Source organism: Sus scrofa, chromosome 7 (assembly GCF_000003025.6).
Source record: "Sus scrofa isolate TJ Tabasco breed Duroc chromosome 7, Sscrofa11.1, whole genome shotgun sequence".
Lineage (NCBI taxonomy): Eukaryota > Metazoa > Chordata > Mammalia > Artiodactyla > Suidae > Sus > Sus scrofa.
Window position 1 is genome coordinate 58,243,216 of NC_010449.5, and position 18,022 is coordinate 58,261,237.

General features: G+C 52.6%; 2 protein-coding genes across 13 annotated transcripts in view; both read left to right on the plus strand.

Moving 5' to 3' along the window:
* The window catches only part of SIN3A (SIN3 transcription regulator family member A), a 74,306-nt gene extending 71,395 nt beyond the window's left edge, over positions 1 to 2,911 (plus strand). For all 11 annotated transcript variants that reach the window (XM_021099023.1, XM_013978057.2, XM_013978059.2 and 8 more), the window contains one exon: positions 1,468 to 2,911. In XM_021099023.1, the coding sequence (XP_020954682.1) occupies positions 1,468 to 1,698 (231 nt within the window). In that variant the 3' untranslated portion in view covers positions 1,699 to 2,911. The remainder of the gene's footprint in view (positions 1 to 1,467) is intronic.
* MAN2C1 (mannosidase alpha class 2C member 1) lies at positions 4,049 to 17,989 on the plus strand. Of its 2 annotated transcripts, none has more exons than XM_005666137.2 (26): positions 4,049 to 5,612; positions 5,878 to 6,003; positions 6,750 to 6,873; positions 8,195 to 8,265; positions 9,940 to 10,117; positions 10,413 to 10,602; positions 12,022 to 12,128; positions 12,316 to 12,426; positions 12,786 to 12,878; positions 13,008 to 13,124; positions 13,350 to 13,445; positions 13,548 to 13,693; positions 14,024 to 14,147; positions 14,535 to 14,656; positions 14,770 to 14,855; positions 14,983 to 15,138; positions 15,313 to 15,423; positions 15,564 to 15,696; positions 15,953 to 16,057; positions 16,162 to 16,318; positions 16,413 to 16,556; positions 16,927 to 17,036; positions 17,138 to 17,217; positions 17,352 to 17,500; positions 17,588 to 17,697; positions 17,769 to 17,989. In XM_005666137.2, exons 1-26 carry the CDS (start codon positions 5,512 to 5,514, stop codon positions 17,893 to 17,895), a joined length of 3,174 nt encoding a protein of 1,057 aa, XP_005666194.1. In that variant the 5' UTR covers positions 4,049 to 5,511; the 3' UTR covers positions 17,896 to 17,989. The 2 variants fall into 2 exon arrangements, with proteins under 2 accessions (XP_005666194.1, XP_001924224.1); XM_001924189.4 differs by having other exon boundaries at positions 15,326 to 15,423; positions 15,602 to 15,696.

Sequence of the window (18,022 nt, forward strand, 5' to 3'; positions counted from 1 at the left end):
GTACTGTGCCGGGTCTTTGGGCTACAACCACAAGGTAGAGCATATAAGTGATGATGCACATTACCAAGGAAAGAAGGTAGGTGACATGATCACGGGTAACTGCCAGGCAGGGCCCTGCTTTTTTGGGGGGAAGATCTCTCTTAAGGAGGTGATACTTGAAGCCTGAACAGTGACCAGGGTCCAGCCTGGTGCAGGGTTGGGGATTGGTACTTTTTGGGCAAAGGAAACAAGCAAGTGCAAGGTTGGGAGAGAGGAAAGGACTTGGCTTGTCTAAGAAACTAAAAGCATCAGTGTGCCTTGAGCTATAGGAAAGTGGGATGCATAAAGTTGGAAGGGTAGGCAGAGGCCACAGGACTTGGTCTCATAGGCCATGGTTTGGATTTTGTTGGAAGTACATGAAGTTGGAAGGGCAAAGACCACTTGAAAGACTACTCTCGTCCAGATGAGATGTGATGGTTACTTATGCTCTGGGGGTGGCAGTGAAATTATAAAAATTAGATTGGAGCTGTAATTGTCAGGATATAGTAACCATTGGATGTAGGCAAGTTAAGAGAAAGGAGAACATTAAGGATGATACCAGATGATTTGGGTTTTGTTTCTTTGCTTATTTTGCTTGAGCAAATGGGGAGTTTTGTTAATAGGAAGGGGTTTCCAGGTTTGGGAAGCAGATCAAGCATGCTGTTTTGAACTAGTTAAGTTAGAAAGGACTATAAAACATTCAGGGGAGATTGTCGAGTGGGAGATTTAATGTACTTCTCTCATTGTGCTGTGTGTTGTATGTCTGCATGTCTCTGATTCAAATGATTTGTAGAGTTGGGCCACACCTTATTTATCTTTGTATCCCCTACACTGATGGGGATGCATTCATGGGCACCGATAAATATTTACCAGATGAATGAATAGGAAGGAAAACCTCCCCTGAAGACCTGTTATGCCCAGCACGTTGCTGGGCAGGGTGGGGTAATAGTGGGAAGAGGGAGTGGGTTTGAAGCCCTTTGCCTTGCAGCTGTTTTACATAGAAGTGGATTGCCATGCTGACAGAAATAACCTCAACTCGTTGTCTCACTCTCGGTACAGAGCTGGCTTGCTGGTTTAGAAATGTAAATTGATGGAAACAAGAAACTCTACCTATTTTTATCAAGTCTGTCTTGACCCCACTGTCCCTGTTCCACAGGTGATACTGATGGATGCTAAAATCGAGAAGCACTGAGCTAGTTCTGCCCAGACCCTGTGTTGGCATTTCTGAGGGCTTTATGAGTTCCAACTCGCTACATGTTTTAGGTCCTTAGTCTCTTTCAGTTATCTTCAAGTAGACTCCTGTTGCCCCCCACACACTCCTCTTTTTTTAAAACTTAACAGTGACCTGAGCCCACATCTTTCCCTTGCTACTTTAGGAGAAAATAGGGCTTTGTACTTCAGAGATTTCTGATGCTAGTTCATGTTATTTTTTTCCCTTCTATTTTGCAGTCCCATGAGCGTGTAAGCAAGCGGCTACATCAGAGGTTCCAGGCCTGGGTAGATAAATGGACCAAGGAGCATGTGCCCCGTGAAATGGCAGCGGAGACCAGCAAGTGGCTTATGGGCGAGGGGCTGGAGGGCCTGGTGCCCTGCACTACCACCTGTGACACAGAGACCCTGCACTTTGTGAGCATTAACAAGTACCGTGTCAAATATGGCACAGTGTTCAAAGCCCCATAACTGCAAAGCCAGAGCAGATAACTTGAGGGGAGGGTTGCGGGGGGGCATATGCCCTCCCACACACTGAAGAAACAAGGAAGATGCCTTTCAAGCCTCACTGGGCCTCTCTGGGACATGGCCACCTCATCTGTGTGTGGCTGGTGCAACCTGGCACCAAGTGGGCTACATATAAGGAACGTGGATACCTTACAAAGCCAGAGCTGGAACATTTCCCAGGGGTTTTGGGTATTAGCTTGCCCTGGAGAGGAAGGAAATCCACGCAAGCACAGAGACATGCAGTTTGCTTGCACACACCAGCAGAGCTAAGACTGGAGTCTCCTGGGGCCTGACCTTCGAAGAGGGAACCAGATGCTATTTACACCTTGACTGGATTGGCGAGCACTGACAGACTGGGGAAGGACTCATTGCTCAGATGGATTGTAACTCTTGATGATCACTGCTCCTTTCCTCTCCCTGCAAAAGGAAAAAAACTGGATTGGATTTTTTTTTTTCCTGGTCACTTGAGCACATCTAATCACCCATTAGATTTTTCTCTGGGACCTACAGTTTGGCTTTGAGATTGATCATTTTGTGAATTTGATTCCTGACGAATTCTTTGCTGCCTGCCCTTTACTCTCTCCTCTGGTTCTCAACCTCAAGTTCAAATCAGTCCTTTTTAGGTCCCGTGGAACTGTTTTGTACCTGCTTCTTTACTAGTCTACCCTAGTGCCATCCACCAGCTTTATTCTCTCTCTCTCTCTCTCTCACAAACACACAGACACACAATTTTAACTTTTTTTTTCTTTTTTGTAAATAATGTACATACTGTCAATTTTTTATTAAAAAGAAATATGCTTTGATGTGCTAGCATATCTGCTCTAGCTTCTTGTGTACCATAGTTCTATGTGGCTTCAGATTTAGTACCTATGAACAGATGTACAAGACATTTATTACACTTTTTACCAAAGGGAGTTACCGTTGTAGTACTTTTGTGTAAAACTTGTCTTCTTCCTTGCCCCCAATTTTTTTTTTTTTTTTTTTTTTTTTTTTTTTGTAAATAAATAAAGCTTGGTTCGTACTTAAGGAATAAACTCCCTTGTCCTCACCAGAAAACTATTGTGAAGCAGGGATCTGGGCTTCAGTTCCTTATCTACGATACAAATAGGATTTTGCTTTAAATATCAGTCAGTTGGCATTTGTCCCAAATAAAAATATCTCGGATTTTTAAAATGAATTATTCAGGAGTTCCCTTTGATGGCGCAGCGGGTAAAGAACCTCACACTGTCCATGAGGATATGGGTTCAATCCTGGGCCTGGCTTAGTGGGTTAAGGATCCCACATTGCCGTGGCTGTGTATAGGTCAGCAACTGCAGCTCCAATTCGACCCCTGATCCAGGAACTTCCATGTGCCACAGCGTGACCATAAAAAGAAAATAGAATTATTCATTTATTTTAGTACAGAATTATTCTTTTAGTACACACTGTTCCCCCTATTTCAACTGTTTGGAAATATTTTATACCTAGGCAAGTCGTTCAGCTATGTAGTTTGCACTTCTATTTTTTTTATTCCTATTGGAAATGGGGGTGAACAACTTAAATACCAAACCAGTATTTGAAAGAAGTGTGTGATTATAAATGGAGTTGAGGGAAATTTGATACATTTCATTAGCAGCTGCAAATGGAATATACATAATTTTTTTAATTACATAAATTTTCACTGGCAGATATTTAAATATGAGTGATTAGGATTTTTATATGTGGTCAGCCTGGACTTTGTGAACAAAGACCAGCTGAGCCTCTCCCAGTACTCTGATGGATTTTTCTCCAGCAACCATTATCACCCTAGTCATGTCAGTAAAGTAACTGACAGTGTTTTATGTGGTTTTGTTTAATTGAAAATCCCCAACATCACCATCATTAAACCACATATTTTGGCTCTGGACTTTTATAACACAGAGTAGACTTCCGATTTTAGATTTTTTTGTTGTGGAGCGTGGGCAGTGGAGGGGCAGGACAATTACAGGAGTCTCTGAGCCCAAAAGTATAGGGTGGCAAAACAGCTTTGGGGGAGGAGATTCTCTGGTGAAGCTGGGGCAGTGATTGTGGGGAAGGATCTTCAGGTTTCCTCAGCAATAACTTATCTGTCCCCCTTTGGTCGCTTAAGAAAGATCATGATGACTTAGAACTGAAATTGATGAGACCTGACCAGGGCAGCCCCAGCTGTTGCTGTCTCTGCATAGGGTTATGCCCAGAGCAGCTGCTTGCAGGTTAGGATAGGGTTTCGGGGCCAGTTGAGAAAACCCCAACTTATCAGTGCACAAAGAAAGCAGTACTTTTTTGTTCTTTTTTTTTTCTTTGCTTTTTAGGGCCTCATGTACGGCCTGTGGAAGTTCCTGGGCTAGGGGTAATATTGGAGTTAAAGCTGCCGGCCTACAACACAGCCACAGCAACACAGGATCCAAGCTGCACCTGCCACCTACACCACAGCTCACTGCAACGCCGGATCCTTAACCCACTGAGCAAGGCTAGGGATCAAACCCGCATTCTCATGGATACTAGTTGGATTTGCTTCCACTGTGCTGCAGTGGGTACTCCCACAAGCAGTTTTTTAAAACCTACTGCCTTCTGACATCTGAGCCCCAAGCTCAACTCAGCCTACCTTACAGCAGCAAGTTGATATTTTTATTTATTTATTTTGCTTTTTAGGGCCGTACCCACAGCACATGGAAGTTCCCAGTCTAGGGGTACAATTGGAGCTACAGCTGCCTGCCTACACCACAACTACAGCAACACTGGATTGGAGCCATGTCTGCAACCTACACCACAGCCCACAGCAATGCCAGATCCTTAACCCACTGAGTGAGGCCAGGGATCGAACCCGCAACTCCATGGTTCCTAGTTGGGTTCGTTTCCCCTGTGAGCCACATCAGGAACTCCAGGGTTATATCCATATTTTAAATCACGTTTGGTATTCTGTACTTAGTTACCTTTCCCTACTATTCGCATTTGAAATACTGTAAACCTGACTTGGTCAGTGTTTCCATTAAAACATTAGGGCTCATGTTGTGTATATTCTTTTTTTCCTAATGGTTTTACAGACAAGGACTCTAGTAGTCCTAGGAGGGGGAAAAACGCTGCCATTAGATAACCAGAGTTAACACGAGGATGAAATTGGTGTTTCTGGAATTATGGCTTCTCTAAACAAGTCAGTCCCATGAAGGGAAATGTATCACTCTCTTAGAATCATGATTGTTACGTCTGTGATCTGCCATCTCAAAATTTCAGTTTCTGGTGATGGGCAGCAGTTACCCTTACACATGAAATAAAACATGTAGTAGAGGAAGCTGAGGTTACTGGGGTGCAGAGCCCTCCCTCATTAAACACCTGCCCGCTGGTTGGCTTGAATGCACCAGGCTCTTTCCACGTTAAGCGAACGCAGGTTTTCCTGGGTAGCCAGAGGTCTGGACTGGGACCAGAGGGCAAGGGTGGTGCCCGCTTGTAGCTTTTGAGACTGGGTGACCTCCTGGCCATCGTGCCTGTCTCTGTCCCTGGCCTTTCGCAGAATCAGCGTCAAACTTCTCACTTTATTTAGGGAGGGATTTGCCCGGCAGCCACCAGCTAGGAGGAGAAGGGAGAGCCTCGGAAGCACAGCTTTTAGCGTTCAGCTCCTGCTCAAAATTAAAAGCAGCGGGGCTTCAGAGAGCCTCCGGTGTTCCAAGAAAAGCTGCCCGGGGCCTGGAAGGCGCCCTTTGGAAGTCGGAACCTTTGGTTCCAGGCCAGGGACGGCGCGGACAGCACCTGGGGCTTTCCGGGAAGAGGGGTAAGCGCGCGACCATGGCGGCGGCACCGGCCGTGAAGCACTGGCGCACTACGCTGGAACGGGTGGAGAAATTCGTGTCGCCGGTTTACTTTACCGACTGTAACCTCCGGGGCAGGTATGGCCCCCTTGCCCATGGCGCCAGCCTCCCACATCCGCGCTCCACGCATCTTAGCCTTCGCGGGGCGCGGGGGCGGGGGGAGGCCCTCAAGCTTCAGCCGCCACCCGGGCGGAGAGGCAAAGTGGACAAGTACCCGCTGGTGTCAGGGCTGGGTCAGGTGAGGAGGGTGTGATGTGGGGCAGCCCTCTTGGCAGTAAATGGAAGCGCGTCCCTACCCGCTAGCTGGCCCGTGGGCGCGCGCTCACCGGCCCCTCCCGCCCAGGCTCTTCGGAGACAGCTGTCCAGTAGCTGAGCTCTCCAGCTTCTTGACGCCGGAAAGGCTTCCCTACCAGGAGGCAGTGCAGCAGGACTTCCGCCCCGCGCAGGTCGGAGACAGCTTCGGACCCACGTAGGTAACGCCCAGAGGGAGGGCCGTAAGGGCCACACCTCCATTGTCTGCCCGCTGCCCTAGAAAGCAACTTAGGGCAGAGCAGCGCCCTCTGCTGGGACACAGCCCTCTGGGCCTTTATGGGAAAGTTTTCTTTATTTCCTTTCCTTTCCTTTCCTTTCCTTTCCTTTCCTTTCCTTTCCTTTCCTTTCCTTTCCTTTCCTTTCCTTTCCTTTCCTTTCCATCCTTCTTTCTTTCCTTTTTTTTTCTTTTTAGGGCCACATGTGTGGCATATGGAAGTTCCCAGACTAGGGGTCCTATCCCAGCCGCAGCTGCCAGCCTATGCCACAGCCATGCAGGCTCCCAGCTGCATCTGCGACCTACACCACAGTTCACAGCAATGCCAGATACTTAAACCATGAAGCAAGGTCAGCTATTGAACCTACATCCTCATGGATACTAGTGGGATTCGTTACTGCTGAGCCGCAATGGGAACTCAGGGATGTTTTCATTTTACCCCTTCTCCCATTCCCTGGACACCTTAGGAAGGGCACCCTAGGATAGATCACAGACCCCTGATTCTCTCCCTCTTTCTTTCACCTTGCTGCACACCCCCTTACTTCTTTCTCATGGGTCAAAGTTGAATACCTTGTGATGCTGCAGATGCTTGGAAAAAGTCTCAAGCCTTTGCTGACCCTTAATCCAAGGAAGTATGTCAGAAGGACAGGGCTTCAACCCCCAGGCCCATCTCAGTGGTTCTCTTGCAGATGGTGGACCTGTTGGTTCCGGGTGGAGCTGACCATCCCAGAGGCATGGGTGGGTCAGGAAGTTCACCTTCGTTGGGAAAGTGATGGAGAAGGCTTGGTGTGGCGTGATGGGGAACCTGTCCAGGTAAGGAGCACTGCACCGGGTCAGGTATGGCCACATTTTAGCCCTGGTCTCTGGAGAAGCTACAGCTGAGTGGCTCTGCCTGCCGGATGCTATCAGGATTTCAGGATTGGGCAGGTCCCCTGTCCTGCTTGGTCCCTGTGTAATTGGTCCTTCTCATACTTGAATGGGTGGCTTATGGATCTCAACATAATTAGTGCTAAACCAATCCTGTCACTGACTGGTCACACTCCCATTCTGGGATGAAAGTAATTACTAATAAAATTCTGTAGTATGTATGGCAGATCCATTTATGAACCCTCTATTAAGTACCAGGTGCCAGACTAGTGGCTTCGCAGACTATATCACTTTATATTTTTGGTTTTTCTCTTTTTTTTTGGCCACCCCACAGCATATAGTGTTCCTGGGCCAGGGATCAGATCGGAGCCACAGTTGCAACCTAAGCTGCAGCTGTGGCAACGCTGGATCCTTAAACAACTGTGCTGTGCCAGGGATTGAACCTGTGTCCCAGTGCTCCCAAGATGTTGCCGATCCCATTGTACCACAGCTGGAACCCCATATTTTTGGTTTTTAATAAACTAATTTTTATCATATATAATATATGCTACAACATTTGGGAATGGAGACTTTCAAACAGTTCTGGATAGGAATAGTATAAAGTTTAAAAAGTCCTCTTCACCTGAAAAAATAGTTCTCTCCCTACTCTACCATCCCATCCCAGTTCCCATATAGAGCATCTATTAAGTACTTTGTTTATGCATCCATCCGTATCAGGTTTAATCTTCACAATCCTATGAGGTAGGTTTTTAGGGCCATTGACAGACTAAGAAACCGAGATGTAGAGAGGTTAGCACACTTGCTCAGGTTCACACAGCTTCCATTCCAGTTGAACTAACCCTCAATCTCAGGTTTAGGATTGTTGTTCTTCTTGTACAGAAAGATGGCAGACTCCTCCCTTCACTGGCTCAGTGGATATCTCCTGAGTGCCCTCTCTGGGCTGGTCCCTGTACTAAATACTGAGGATATCGTGCCCCTGACTTCATAGAGTTTCCTTTCCGATGTTTATTCAGGGGTACAGAAGCCACAGAGGACCTGACACCTACCCATGACCCCCCAAGACCCCTTTCCTGCTGGTAGATAGGTTGGGGCACTTGCTACCAGAGATCCTTGATTTGTCAGTCTTGGCTTTGTCTGGGAGAGAGGAGCCAGTGCTAGGGACTTGGTGGAGGGGCCTGGCCTCCCTCAGCTTTTACTTCACCTAAACTGTCTGAAAGCCTGTTTTTTTTTTTGTTTTTTTGTTTTTTTCCACTCCACTACCCACCAGGGTTTGACCAAAGAGGGAGAGAAGACCAGCTATGTCCTGACTGACAGGCTGGGGGAAGAAGACCCCCGGAGGTGAGTGAGTCCCTGTGCTGTGGTTGACCAGCACTGTAGAGGAGGGGTTACCAGTTGGCAAGGAGGAGCTGAGGCCCGGGATGATCCCAGAAACACATCCACTTTAGGAGCTCCCCTGGTGGCTTAGCAGTAACAAACCCAACTAGTATCCATGAGGACTTGTTTGATCCCTGGACTCCCTCAGTGGGTTAAGGATCTGGCATTGCCGTGAGCTATGCTATAAGTTTCGGACAGGGCTTGGATCTCGTGTTGCTGTGGCTGTGGCGTAGGCCGGCAGCTGCAGCTCCAAGTCAACCCCTACCTAGCCTGGGAACCTCCAAATGCTGCAGGTGCAGCCCTAAAAATATAAAAAGAAAAAAAAGAAACACATCCACTTTCAAGACAACTATCTTCATATCTCAGTTTGTTTTTAAAAAGCAGGATTTTCCTCTTTGATTATAAAGATAATGTTTTGGTTCTTCTGTTAAATATCAAAAAGCACAAAGAAGTAAATAACTCCCATTATCCTACCACCTAGAGATGCTCATTATTAACATCTCAGCCTTCTTCTCAGGAATTCTTTTTTTTTTTTTTTTTTTTTTTTTTTTTTGTCTTTTTGTCTTTTGTTGTTGTTGTTGTTGTTGTTGTTGTTATTGTTGCTATTTCTTGGGCCGCTCCCACGGCATATGGAGGTTCCCAGGCTAGGGGTTGAATCGGAGCTGTAGCCACCAGCCTACGCCAGAGCCACAGCAACGCGGGATCCGAGCCGCGTCTGCAACCTACACCACAGCTCACGGCAACGCCGGATCGTTAACCCACTGAGCAAGGGCAGGGATCGAACCCGCAACCTCATGGTTCCTAGTCGGATTCGTTAACCACTGCGCCACGATGGGAACTCCAGGAATTCTTTCAGACATAGTTGTTGCTAATTGAGGTTGTATTTCTTCGATATTTTGCATCCTGATTTCTTTCATTTCATGTTATAATGTGCATTTTATCACACCATCCAAAAACTCTTCTTAGATAATTATTATTATATTTTATAATATTTATTGAATATTGTGTGTCTGATGTTTCCAGACACTGGAACTATGATGGTCATTGACAGCAGGGGGACTCGTATATACTTATGTAATTCCAAAACTGACGAGGGCTCTGAAAGAAAGTACTGGGAGCTTAACATGAGAAATCTGTTCCAGACTAAGGAGAGGGATAGGAGGAAGGTCATGGAAGGAAATCATGTTTGCTGTCTGAAGACTGAGTAGAACGGCACTGCAGCCCACCATGCTGCTCCAAACCACGGCCTGTCCATGTTGGGTGATGGATTTTTGCTCTGAAAGATTGGGCCTGAGAGATCCAAACACGTTTTTAATAAGCAAAGAGGGTTCTAAGACCAAGGCAGTGCTTTATAAAGACAGCTTTGGAAATAAAAGACTAGCAGCATAGGTCCCACAGTTCCAAACCTGGCTACTTAGTCTCCTCGCCCAAGGCTCAGAACACTCAATAGCAGAACATGGGTTTAGTCTGTTGTTTCATCGGTGACCCTCTCACACAGGTGCTTAACATACTGTGGGATCCTCTGGGTGGTGGATCCTGGGGACAAATGAGGAGTCCGCTGGGTGCCTCCTTGGTCCTCCCACCCCAGGCCCCTGGGTCCCCAGGCCCTTGGCCTGAGGCTGCCTCCCCCATTTGTAGCCTGACCCTCTACGTGGAAGTAGCCTGCAATGGGCTCCTGGGGGCCGGCAAGGGATCCATGATTGCATCCCCTGACCCAGAGAAGATGTTCCGGGTGAGCCGGGCTGAGCTGGCTGTGTTCCACCAGGATGTCCACAAGCTCCTGGTGGATCTAGAGCTGCTACTGGGCATAGCCAAGGTACTTGACAGCCCCACTCCACCTGCCACTCTCTAGGGCCCTATTCCAGGCAGCCTGTTTCTTGAGTTGGGTAGTTGGGACTCTGGGAATCCAGAATAGGGAGAGTGGTTCTGCCTGCCTGGGTGTTGGGAGGATTTCCCTGGATAAAGGGGAGGAGGGAAACGGTGCTGAGCAGGGGATCAAAGCGTTGGAGGTAGGGGGAACTCTACTGGGAACTCTCGGGAGATCAGCTGGGGCCTAGTTTTGGAGACTCTGCTTGCTTGAGATGGGGATTAAGGGGCGGAATCTGCTCCAGGGCCTTGGGGAGGACAACCAGCGCAGCTTCCAAGCCCTGTACACAGCCAACCAGATGGTGAACGTGTGTGACCCTGCCCAGCCTGAGACCTTCTCAGTGGCCCAGGCCCTGGCTTCCAAGTTCTTTGGCCAACGTGGGGGTGAAAGCCAGCATACCATCCATGCCATGGGGCACTGCCACATTGATACAGGTAGGACAGCAACCAGCCTGGTTGGATGGGGGATGCAGGAATGACCTTAAAGCTCTTATAGAACTGCATGATCCACATCAAGTTCTTGTCCCTCTTGGGCCTCAGTTTTTTCCATCTGTAAAATGGGGGAAGGGGAATGGACTGTGGGCTTTGCTAGGTGTGGCTTCATTTATTCTTTCAACAAAATCTGATGCCCCATGTGACCCCATGCTAGATATTGAGGAGTAGGACTATAGAGATTGATGACCACAAAATAGGCAGACACAGTTGCTACCATGATGGAGGGAAGTATGGGGTGGGGAGGGGGCCCAGAAGAGGCACTTAACCCAGCTGGGTATGGGGGATTCAAGAAAGGAGGAGGTGACCTTTGAACGGAGTGACGATGAGTAAGAGTTTGACAAGGGTGCCCCAGTCCTCAGATAGGAGTGGTGTGGAAAGAGTTGAGATGGGGACTTGAATGATGGGGGAGGTTTCCTGGAGGGGATCAGGAGTTCAGTTTTGAACCTGATAAGTTTGCAGTGTCTGTGGGGCTTATGGGAAATTTATGTTTTTAACAAACTCCTCAGGGTATTTATTCTGATGCAGCGAAAGTTTATGAACCACAGAATAAGGGCTTTATCTGCTGAACCAAAGCATGGGATATCAGGTGCTGAGCTGGTAAAGAAGGGACTGAGGCCTAGGGTTAGGAGAGGCTGTAGTGTCTCACGCTGGATGGCTGGCCCAGGCAGGTCCATCCCAGGAAGGCTTGCCCTCTGTTCCAGGATATCCTTCAGTGTATGTGCAGGGACAAACCCCTGCTGCCTCTTAAAGGATCCTCTCTAGAGGTGTCTAGACCTCAGAGTAAGGCTATTCCATCGACTGGGGCCCCCATTTCCTGATGTGTAAAATTGACCCAATAGTCCCAGCCAGCCTCCTTTCCCCAGCCCCTGCTCCCCCCTTGCAAGAGTGATATAAAGTGAGTGCTCAGGGAGTTCCCGTCGTGGCGCAGTGGTTAACGAATCCGACTAGGAACCATGAGGTTGCGGGTTCAGTCCCTGCCCTTGCTCAGTGGGTTAACGATCCAGCGTTGCTCGGATCCTGCGTTGCTGTGGCTCTGGCGTAGGCCGGTGGCTACAGCTCCGATTCAACCCCTAGCCTGGGAAACTCCATGTGCCGCGGGAGCAGCCCAAGAAATAGCAACAACAACAACAACAAAAGACAAAAAAAAAAGACAAAAAAAAAAAATAAAGTGAGTGCTCAGGACAGTTGCCACAGGGCTTTGCAGGGAAAAGGCCTGGGGTGGGAGGAGGGCTAGGGTGACCCTTTGGAGGCCCAGACTGGGCCTGGTTGGGTGCTTGGGGGCAGGGGTGAGGCTGGAGATCTGTGAGGAGCTGGGAACCTTACTGTTCGCCCTCTATCCTCTGCCCCCTCCCTGTCTAGCCTGGCTTTGGCCCTTCAAGGAGACGGTGCGGAAATGTGCCCGGAGCTGGGTGACAGTCATTCAGCTCATGGAGCGGAATCCCGAGTTCATCTTTGCCTGCTCCCAGGTCAGAGAGACAGCCATGTGGGGGCACCTGGAGTCCAACAGGTCCTAGTGTGAGGTTCCAAGGGCTTCTTAGGCCTGAGGGTCAGGGCTCCTTCTCACCCCCAGCCGCCCTCTGGGCCCCAGGTACTCAGCCCCAGGTGGTGCTCTTGTTGCTTCTGCCTCAGCTCCTGCCCCATCTGCCCCCACAGGCGCAGCAGCTGCAGTGGGTGAAGAGCCACTACCCTGGCCTGCATGCCCGGCTCCAGGAGTTCGCCTGCCGTGGGCAGTTTGTGCCTGTGGGGGGTACCTGGGTGGAGATGGTAAGTGCAGTCGCAGTCCCTCAGCCTGAGGCCATAGCATCATGGCCTTCCTCAGCTTAGCCAGCGACTTTCTGCAGGCCCTTCATGCCCCGTCTGTAGCAGCGCTTATTAATCCTTGGAATCCCAAGGCCTGGGACTTCAAGTGGGAGGAGAATCTCAAGCCTGTGACCTGGGCCTGGAAACCCTGCCCCCACCCATGGCAGGCAGACAGTTTGGCCTGAAGGGAGGAGATGGGCGCTACCTGGGCACTAGCTGTAACCCGGGCTCAGAGCCTGGCTTCTGATGGGGTGGGCTGCCCTGAGCTCCTGCCTATCCCGCCTGGTGCTGACCCTGGCCGCCTCGCCTTCCCTCACTGCCAGGATGGGAACCTTCCCAGTGGAGAGGCCATGGTGAGGCAGTTCCTGCAGGGCCAGAACTTCTTCCTGCAGGAGTTTGGGAAGATGTGCTCTGAGGTAGGCTGGGAGCGGCTGTGCCTGTGGGAACATGGGGCTCAGCTTGTCCGTGAGTGATAAGGATTTCAGGCTGTGGCTGCTCCACCAAGAGCCCTGGTTCCCAAGCCACAGAGGCTCGTTTCCCTGCAGTTCTGGCTGCCAGACACTTTCGGCTACTCGGCGCAGCTCCCCCAGATCATGCGCAGCTGTGGCATCAGGCGCTTCCTCACCCAGAAACTGAGCTGGAACTTGGTGAACTCCTTCCCGGTGAGCAGGCCGCAGGGAGCTGGGGTCAGAGCGGGCCTGGGTCCCAGATGACCCATTCATCTCTCCCCAGGCATATTGAAGGGTCCTGGACAGACCACCCAACCCTCACCCAGAGAAGGGTTGCCTCCCCGGGGGTCACACGGCAGGAGGGGCAGGTCTGGGAGGCCGGGCTCTGCCCCAGCCCTGGCTCTGGCCTCTCTCTCTTTCCCGTCTCCCTGCCTGCAGCACCATACCTTTTTCTGGGAGGGGCTGGATGGCTCCCGTGTGCTGGCCCACTTCCCGCCCGGTGACTCATATGGGATGCAGGGCAGTGTGGAGGAGGTGAGAGAGCACCTTGTGGCCAAGGCGGTGGGGGGCAGGCTGGAGAGGGCTGGGTATCCTGTCCTCAGTTGACCCCCTGCTGACCTGCCCCTGCCTATCCAGGTGCTGAAGACTGTGACCAAAAACCGGGACAAGGGGCGGACCAACCACAGTGCCTTCCTCTTTGGCTTTGGGGATGGGGGTGGCGGCCCCACCCAGACCATGGTGGACCGCTTGAAGCGGCTGCGCGATACAGATGGGCTGCCCAGGTCGGGCCAGGGCTCCCTCAGCCCCACCGTCCCCTTTGCCTTGAGCCTTTCCTTTTGCTCAAACATTGGGCCCTGCACCTCCCCGAGATCCAACCCCCTCCAATCCTAGACCAAGGGCTCCTCTCAACTTCTACCCTGGAGGCAGGGTGGGGGAAAAGCTGGGGATGGGAAGGGGCATAACCCTACCAGAGGGGTCTAGAACTGACTGTGTGGACAGAGCTTTCTGGAGGCAGCTCCTTACTCGGGGGCTGGACCTCTTTTTGCCTCTGCCTTTGAGAAGGGTGAGTCACATGGCCAAGGCCGGGGGCCCAGGCTTGCGGTCTCCCTCAGGGTGCAGTTTTCTTCTCCCGAGCGACTCTTCTCAGCGTTGGAGACCCACTCGGGGCAGCTGTGCACTTGGGTCGGGGAGCTCTTCTTGGAGCTACATAATGGCACCTACACCACCCATGCCCAGGTTAGGAGCTAGTTGCTAAGCCAAGCGGAGTAGGGGGTGTTGCCTGTGAGAGGCCCAAAGGGTCAGAGTGGGAATCAGAGGACAGAGCCCAGCCGAGACCTGGGAGAAGAGGCTTGGGTTCCATGAGCAGCAGAGAGGAAAGACGTGCAAGAGCGGGGGTGGGGGTGCAGGCTCAGGAGCCCAGAGGAGGCAGGACTGAGCCTCCCTGAAGGAGGAGGGGCTTTCGCTAAGGGAAGAGGAGGGAGGTATTTGGGGCAGATCACTCATAAGAGGCCTTATCCAGGAGTCTCTGGGGAGCCATCAGGGGTTCTGAGCAAGGGAAGGCTTTGGAAGCTGTCCTGTGATGCTTGAACGGATTCTAGACTGATCCCCCCACCCTGGGCTCAGATCAAGAAGGGAAACCGGGAGTGTGAGCGGATTCTGCATGACGTGGAGCTGCTCAGCAGCCTGGCCCTGGCCCGCAGTGCCCAGTTCCTGTACCCGGCAGCCCAGCTGCAGGACCTCTGGAGGTCAGCCTGACGTCTGCCCCCTGCCACCCACTAACTTCACCCGACCGCTCTGTGGCTGCCTCTTCCTCCTCACCTTCCCCAGCCCTCCCCAGCCCTTCCCTTGACCCCCACAGGCTCCTGCTCCTGAACCAGTTCCATGATGTGGTGACTGGAAGCTGCATCCAGCTGGTGGCAGAGGAAGCCATGTGCCACTATGAAGGTGAGGCTGACAGCATTTCTGCTGCTGGCTCCAACACCCAGGGCAGAGCCCCCAGTGTGTCCCCTGTGGGACACTCAGGGGTCACCCAGGCCCACTGCCCACCCATGACCAACCAGTCTCTCACCAGACATCCGGTCCCATGGCAACACATTGCTCAGTGCCGCAGCTGCAGCCCTGTGTGCTGGGGAGCCAGGTCCCGAGGGCCTCCTCATTGTCAACACGCTGCCCTGGAAGCGCACTGAAGTGTTGGCCCTGCCCAGGCCTGGCGGGGCCCACAGCCTAGGTATGAGCTTGGGAGAAGGGTGGCTAATGTAGCAGGAAGGATCAAGGCCAGACCGAGTGGGGACACTCCTCTGGGGATCTCTGCCCCAGGCTAGAGTAGTATTAGTACTCACTCCTCCACCCCCCACCCCAAGTAAGGTTCTTGAAATGTCAGGGAGGCTGCACTGATGCCCAGGTCTCATCCCCAGCCCTGGTGACAGTACCCAGCATGGGCTATGCTCCTGCTCCCACCCCGACCTCATTGCAGCCCCCGCTGCCCCAGCAGCCTGTGTGTGTAATGCAAGAGGTGAGTGCTGGCATGTCGCTGTGGGGCGGGGGCTGTGTTGGGCTGTTCCTAACAACATGGGCATTCCAAGCTCCCCAGCCTGGAGCAAGTGGTGAGGTGGGGCTAGGGCTGGGGTCGGGCAGGCTGTTGGTTGCGACAAGCCCCTGCAGACTTAGCCTCAAGGCCCCCTCTCACCAAGACGGATGGTTCTGTGACTCTGGACAACGGCATAATCCGGGTGAGGCTGGACCCAATCGGCCGTCTGACGTCCCTGGTCCTGGTGGCCTCTGGCAGGTGCTAACCCTTCATTGCCTTCTCCCAGTGCCTGGCAGGTGGATCTCTGAGCTCTTTCTCCCTCTGTCCCCTGGCCACAGCTGACCACAGTAACCCACCAGTGGCTCTGGCCTGGGACCCACATGGATCCGGGCAGGCTGGGTTGGGGATCTCCTGTCCCCTGGGCCTGCTCACCCTGCCTGCACCCCACCCACCCGAACAGCTGGAGAGACTAGAGTCATACTGTTGTGAAGTACCAATCCTCATGTCCTTTCAGGGAGGTCATTGCTGAGGGCACCGTGGGGAACCAGTTTGTGCTGTTTGATGATGTCCCCCTGTACTGGGATGCGTGGGACGTCATGGACTACCACCTAGAAACTCGGTGCGGGCTGGGCAGGACTTGGAGTAGTGGAGGTGGGAATACAAGTGTATGGGTGCCCTCCACCAAGCTGTCCTGGCTCAGTGCCTCCCTCCCCTATTCCACAGGAAGCCAGTGCTGGGCCAAGCAGGGACCTTGGCAGTGGGCACCGAGGGGGGTGTGCGAGGCAGCGCCTGGTTCCTGCTGCAGATCAGTCCCAGCAGTCGGCTCAGCCAGGAGGTTGTGCTGGACGTCGGCTGCCCTTATGTCCGCTTCCACACTGAGGTAGCAGGGGCAGGCATCTGGGTATCTTCCCCAGGTGTGGCTGGTGAGGAGGAGTCAGCCCAGGTCTGTCCCTCCCCTTGCACCCCCACCCCAGGTGCACTGGCATGAGGCCCACAAGTTCCTGAAGGTGGAGTTCCCTGCCCGTGTGCGGAGCCCCCAGGCCACCTATGAGGTCCAATTTGGACATCTGCAGCGGCCCACCCACTACAACACCTCTTGGGACTGGGCTCGATTTGAGGTCTGACTTTGGGGTGGGGCTGGGTGAGGGGTTTGGGATCCTCCCTGGCTGGGGCAAGACTAATTGTGTGCTATGGGAGAGGGGGGGAAGATGATGATAGTACTTGCTGGTTCCTAACATGTATGCCAGGCATTGTACTGAATGCTTTGTCTAGTGTGCTACTCATGCCCATTTGGTGGGATAAGTACTCTTATCCCCTTTCCCAGATGAGGAACTCAGGCTTGAGACAGGTTGGGCGCTGTGCCCAGGGCCACCTATAGTGAGCGCTGGAATTCAGTCCTGTAGCCCTAGGACTCCCCTCGGTCTGGTGACAGGAACTCTGGAGCACAAGAAGGTGGGACCCCGGGGTGCTCTCCCTTCTACCCTCCAGGTGTGGGCCCACCGCTGGATTGATCTGTCAGAGCATGGCTTTGGGTTGGCTCTGCTCAATGATTGCAAGTATGGCGCGTCAGTTCGAGGCAACGTCCTCAGCCTCTCGCTGTGAGCGGGGTACCCCCGGGGGGATGGTGTGGGAGCGCGGACTTCCTGGGACAGAACTAAAACAGCTCCAGCACCGCCCTTACCTACCCTCCCCAACCCAGCTTGAGGGCACCCAAGTCCCCTGACGCCACAGCTGACATGGGGCGCCATGAGTTCACCTATGCACTGATGCCGCACAAAGGTGAGTGCTGGAGCCCAGGTCCCTCTTTGCCCTTCTGAGCCTCTGTTGCCCGAGCAGTCAGAGGGTAAAACGACAGCGGTCCCTTGCGCCTACCCTCATTTTGCACCCCATTTCCCTTTCTGGTCTGCGCCCAGGCTCCTTCCAGGACGCTGGTGTTATTCCCGCTGCCTACAGCCTAAACTTCCCCCTGTTGGCGCTCCCTGCCCCCGGCCCTGCGCCTGCCGCCGCCTGGAGCGCCTTCTCATTGTCCTCGCCTGCAGTGGTGTTGGAGACTGTCAAGCAGGCAAGGGGTGGGGCGGCACGGGGGCGGGGTCCTGGGCTGGTCACGCCCACAGCCCCGCCCACTGCCCTCCTCTCCTTCCCTCCGCAGGCAGAGGCCAGCCCCCAGGGCCGCACACTGGTCCTGAGGCTGTACGAGGCCCATGGCAGCCACGTCGACTGCTGGCTTCACACATCGCTGCCGGTTCAGGAGGCAGTCCTGTGAGTGAGGGAGCACGGTGGGAGTGGGAGTCGTGCCCTCGCGGCGCCTCATGACCCCTTCTGTTCTCCAGCTGTGACCTCTTGGAGCGGCGTGACCCTTCTGGCCCCTTGCCCCTTCGGGATGCCCGCCTGAAGCTCACCTTTTCTCCCTTCCAAGTGCAGTCCCTGTTGCTCGTGCTGCAACCCCCACCGAATTGAGTCCCTGAGGGTGGGGGTTTGTGGAAGGCTTTGATCCTTATTTTTGCAAGGATCAGTCACCTCTTAAACAATAAACCTTTGGCTCAGGAACCCAGCTGGTAGTCCCTGCCTGGTGCCCTCAGGGCCC

Coding starts and splice junctions, on each gene's coding strand:
- MAN2C1 (XM_005666137.2), top strand. CDS start 5,512: ATGGCGGCGGCACCGGCCGTGAAGCACTGGCGCACTACGCTGGAACGG. Junction 6,874..8,194: donor GTGATGGGGAACCTGTCCAG/GTAAGGAGCACT, acceptor ACTACCCACCAG/GGTTTGACCAAAGAGGGAGA. Junction 10,603..12,021: donor GCACTGCCACATTGATACAG/GTAGGACAGCAA, acceptor CTCCCTGTCTAG/CCTGGCTTTGGCCCTTCAAG.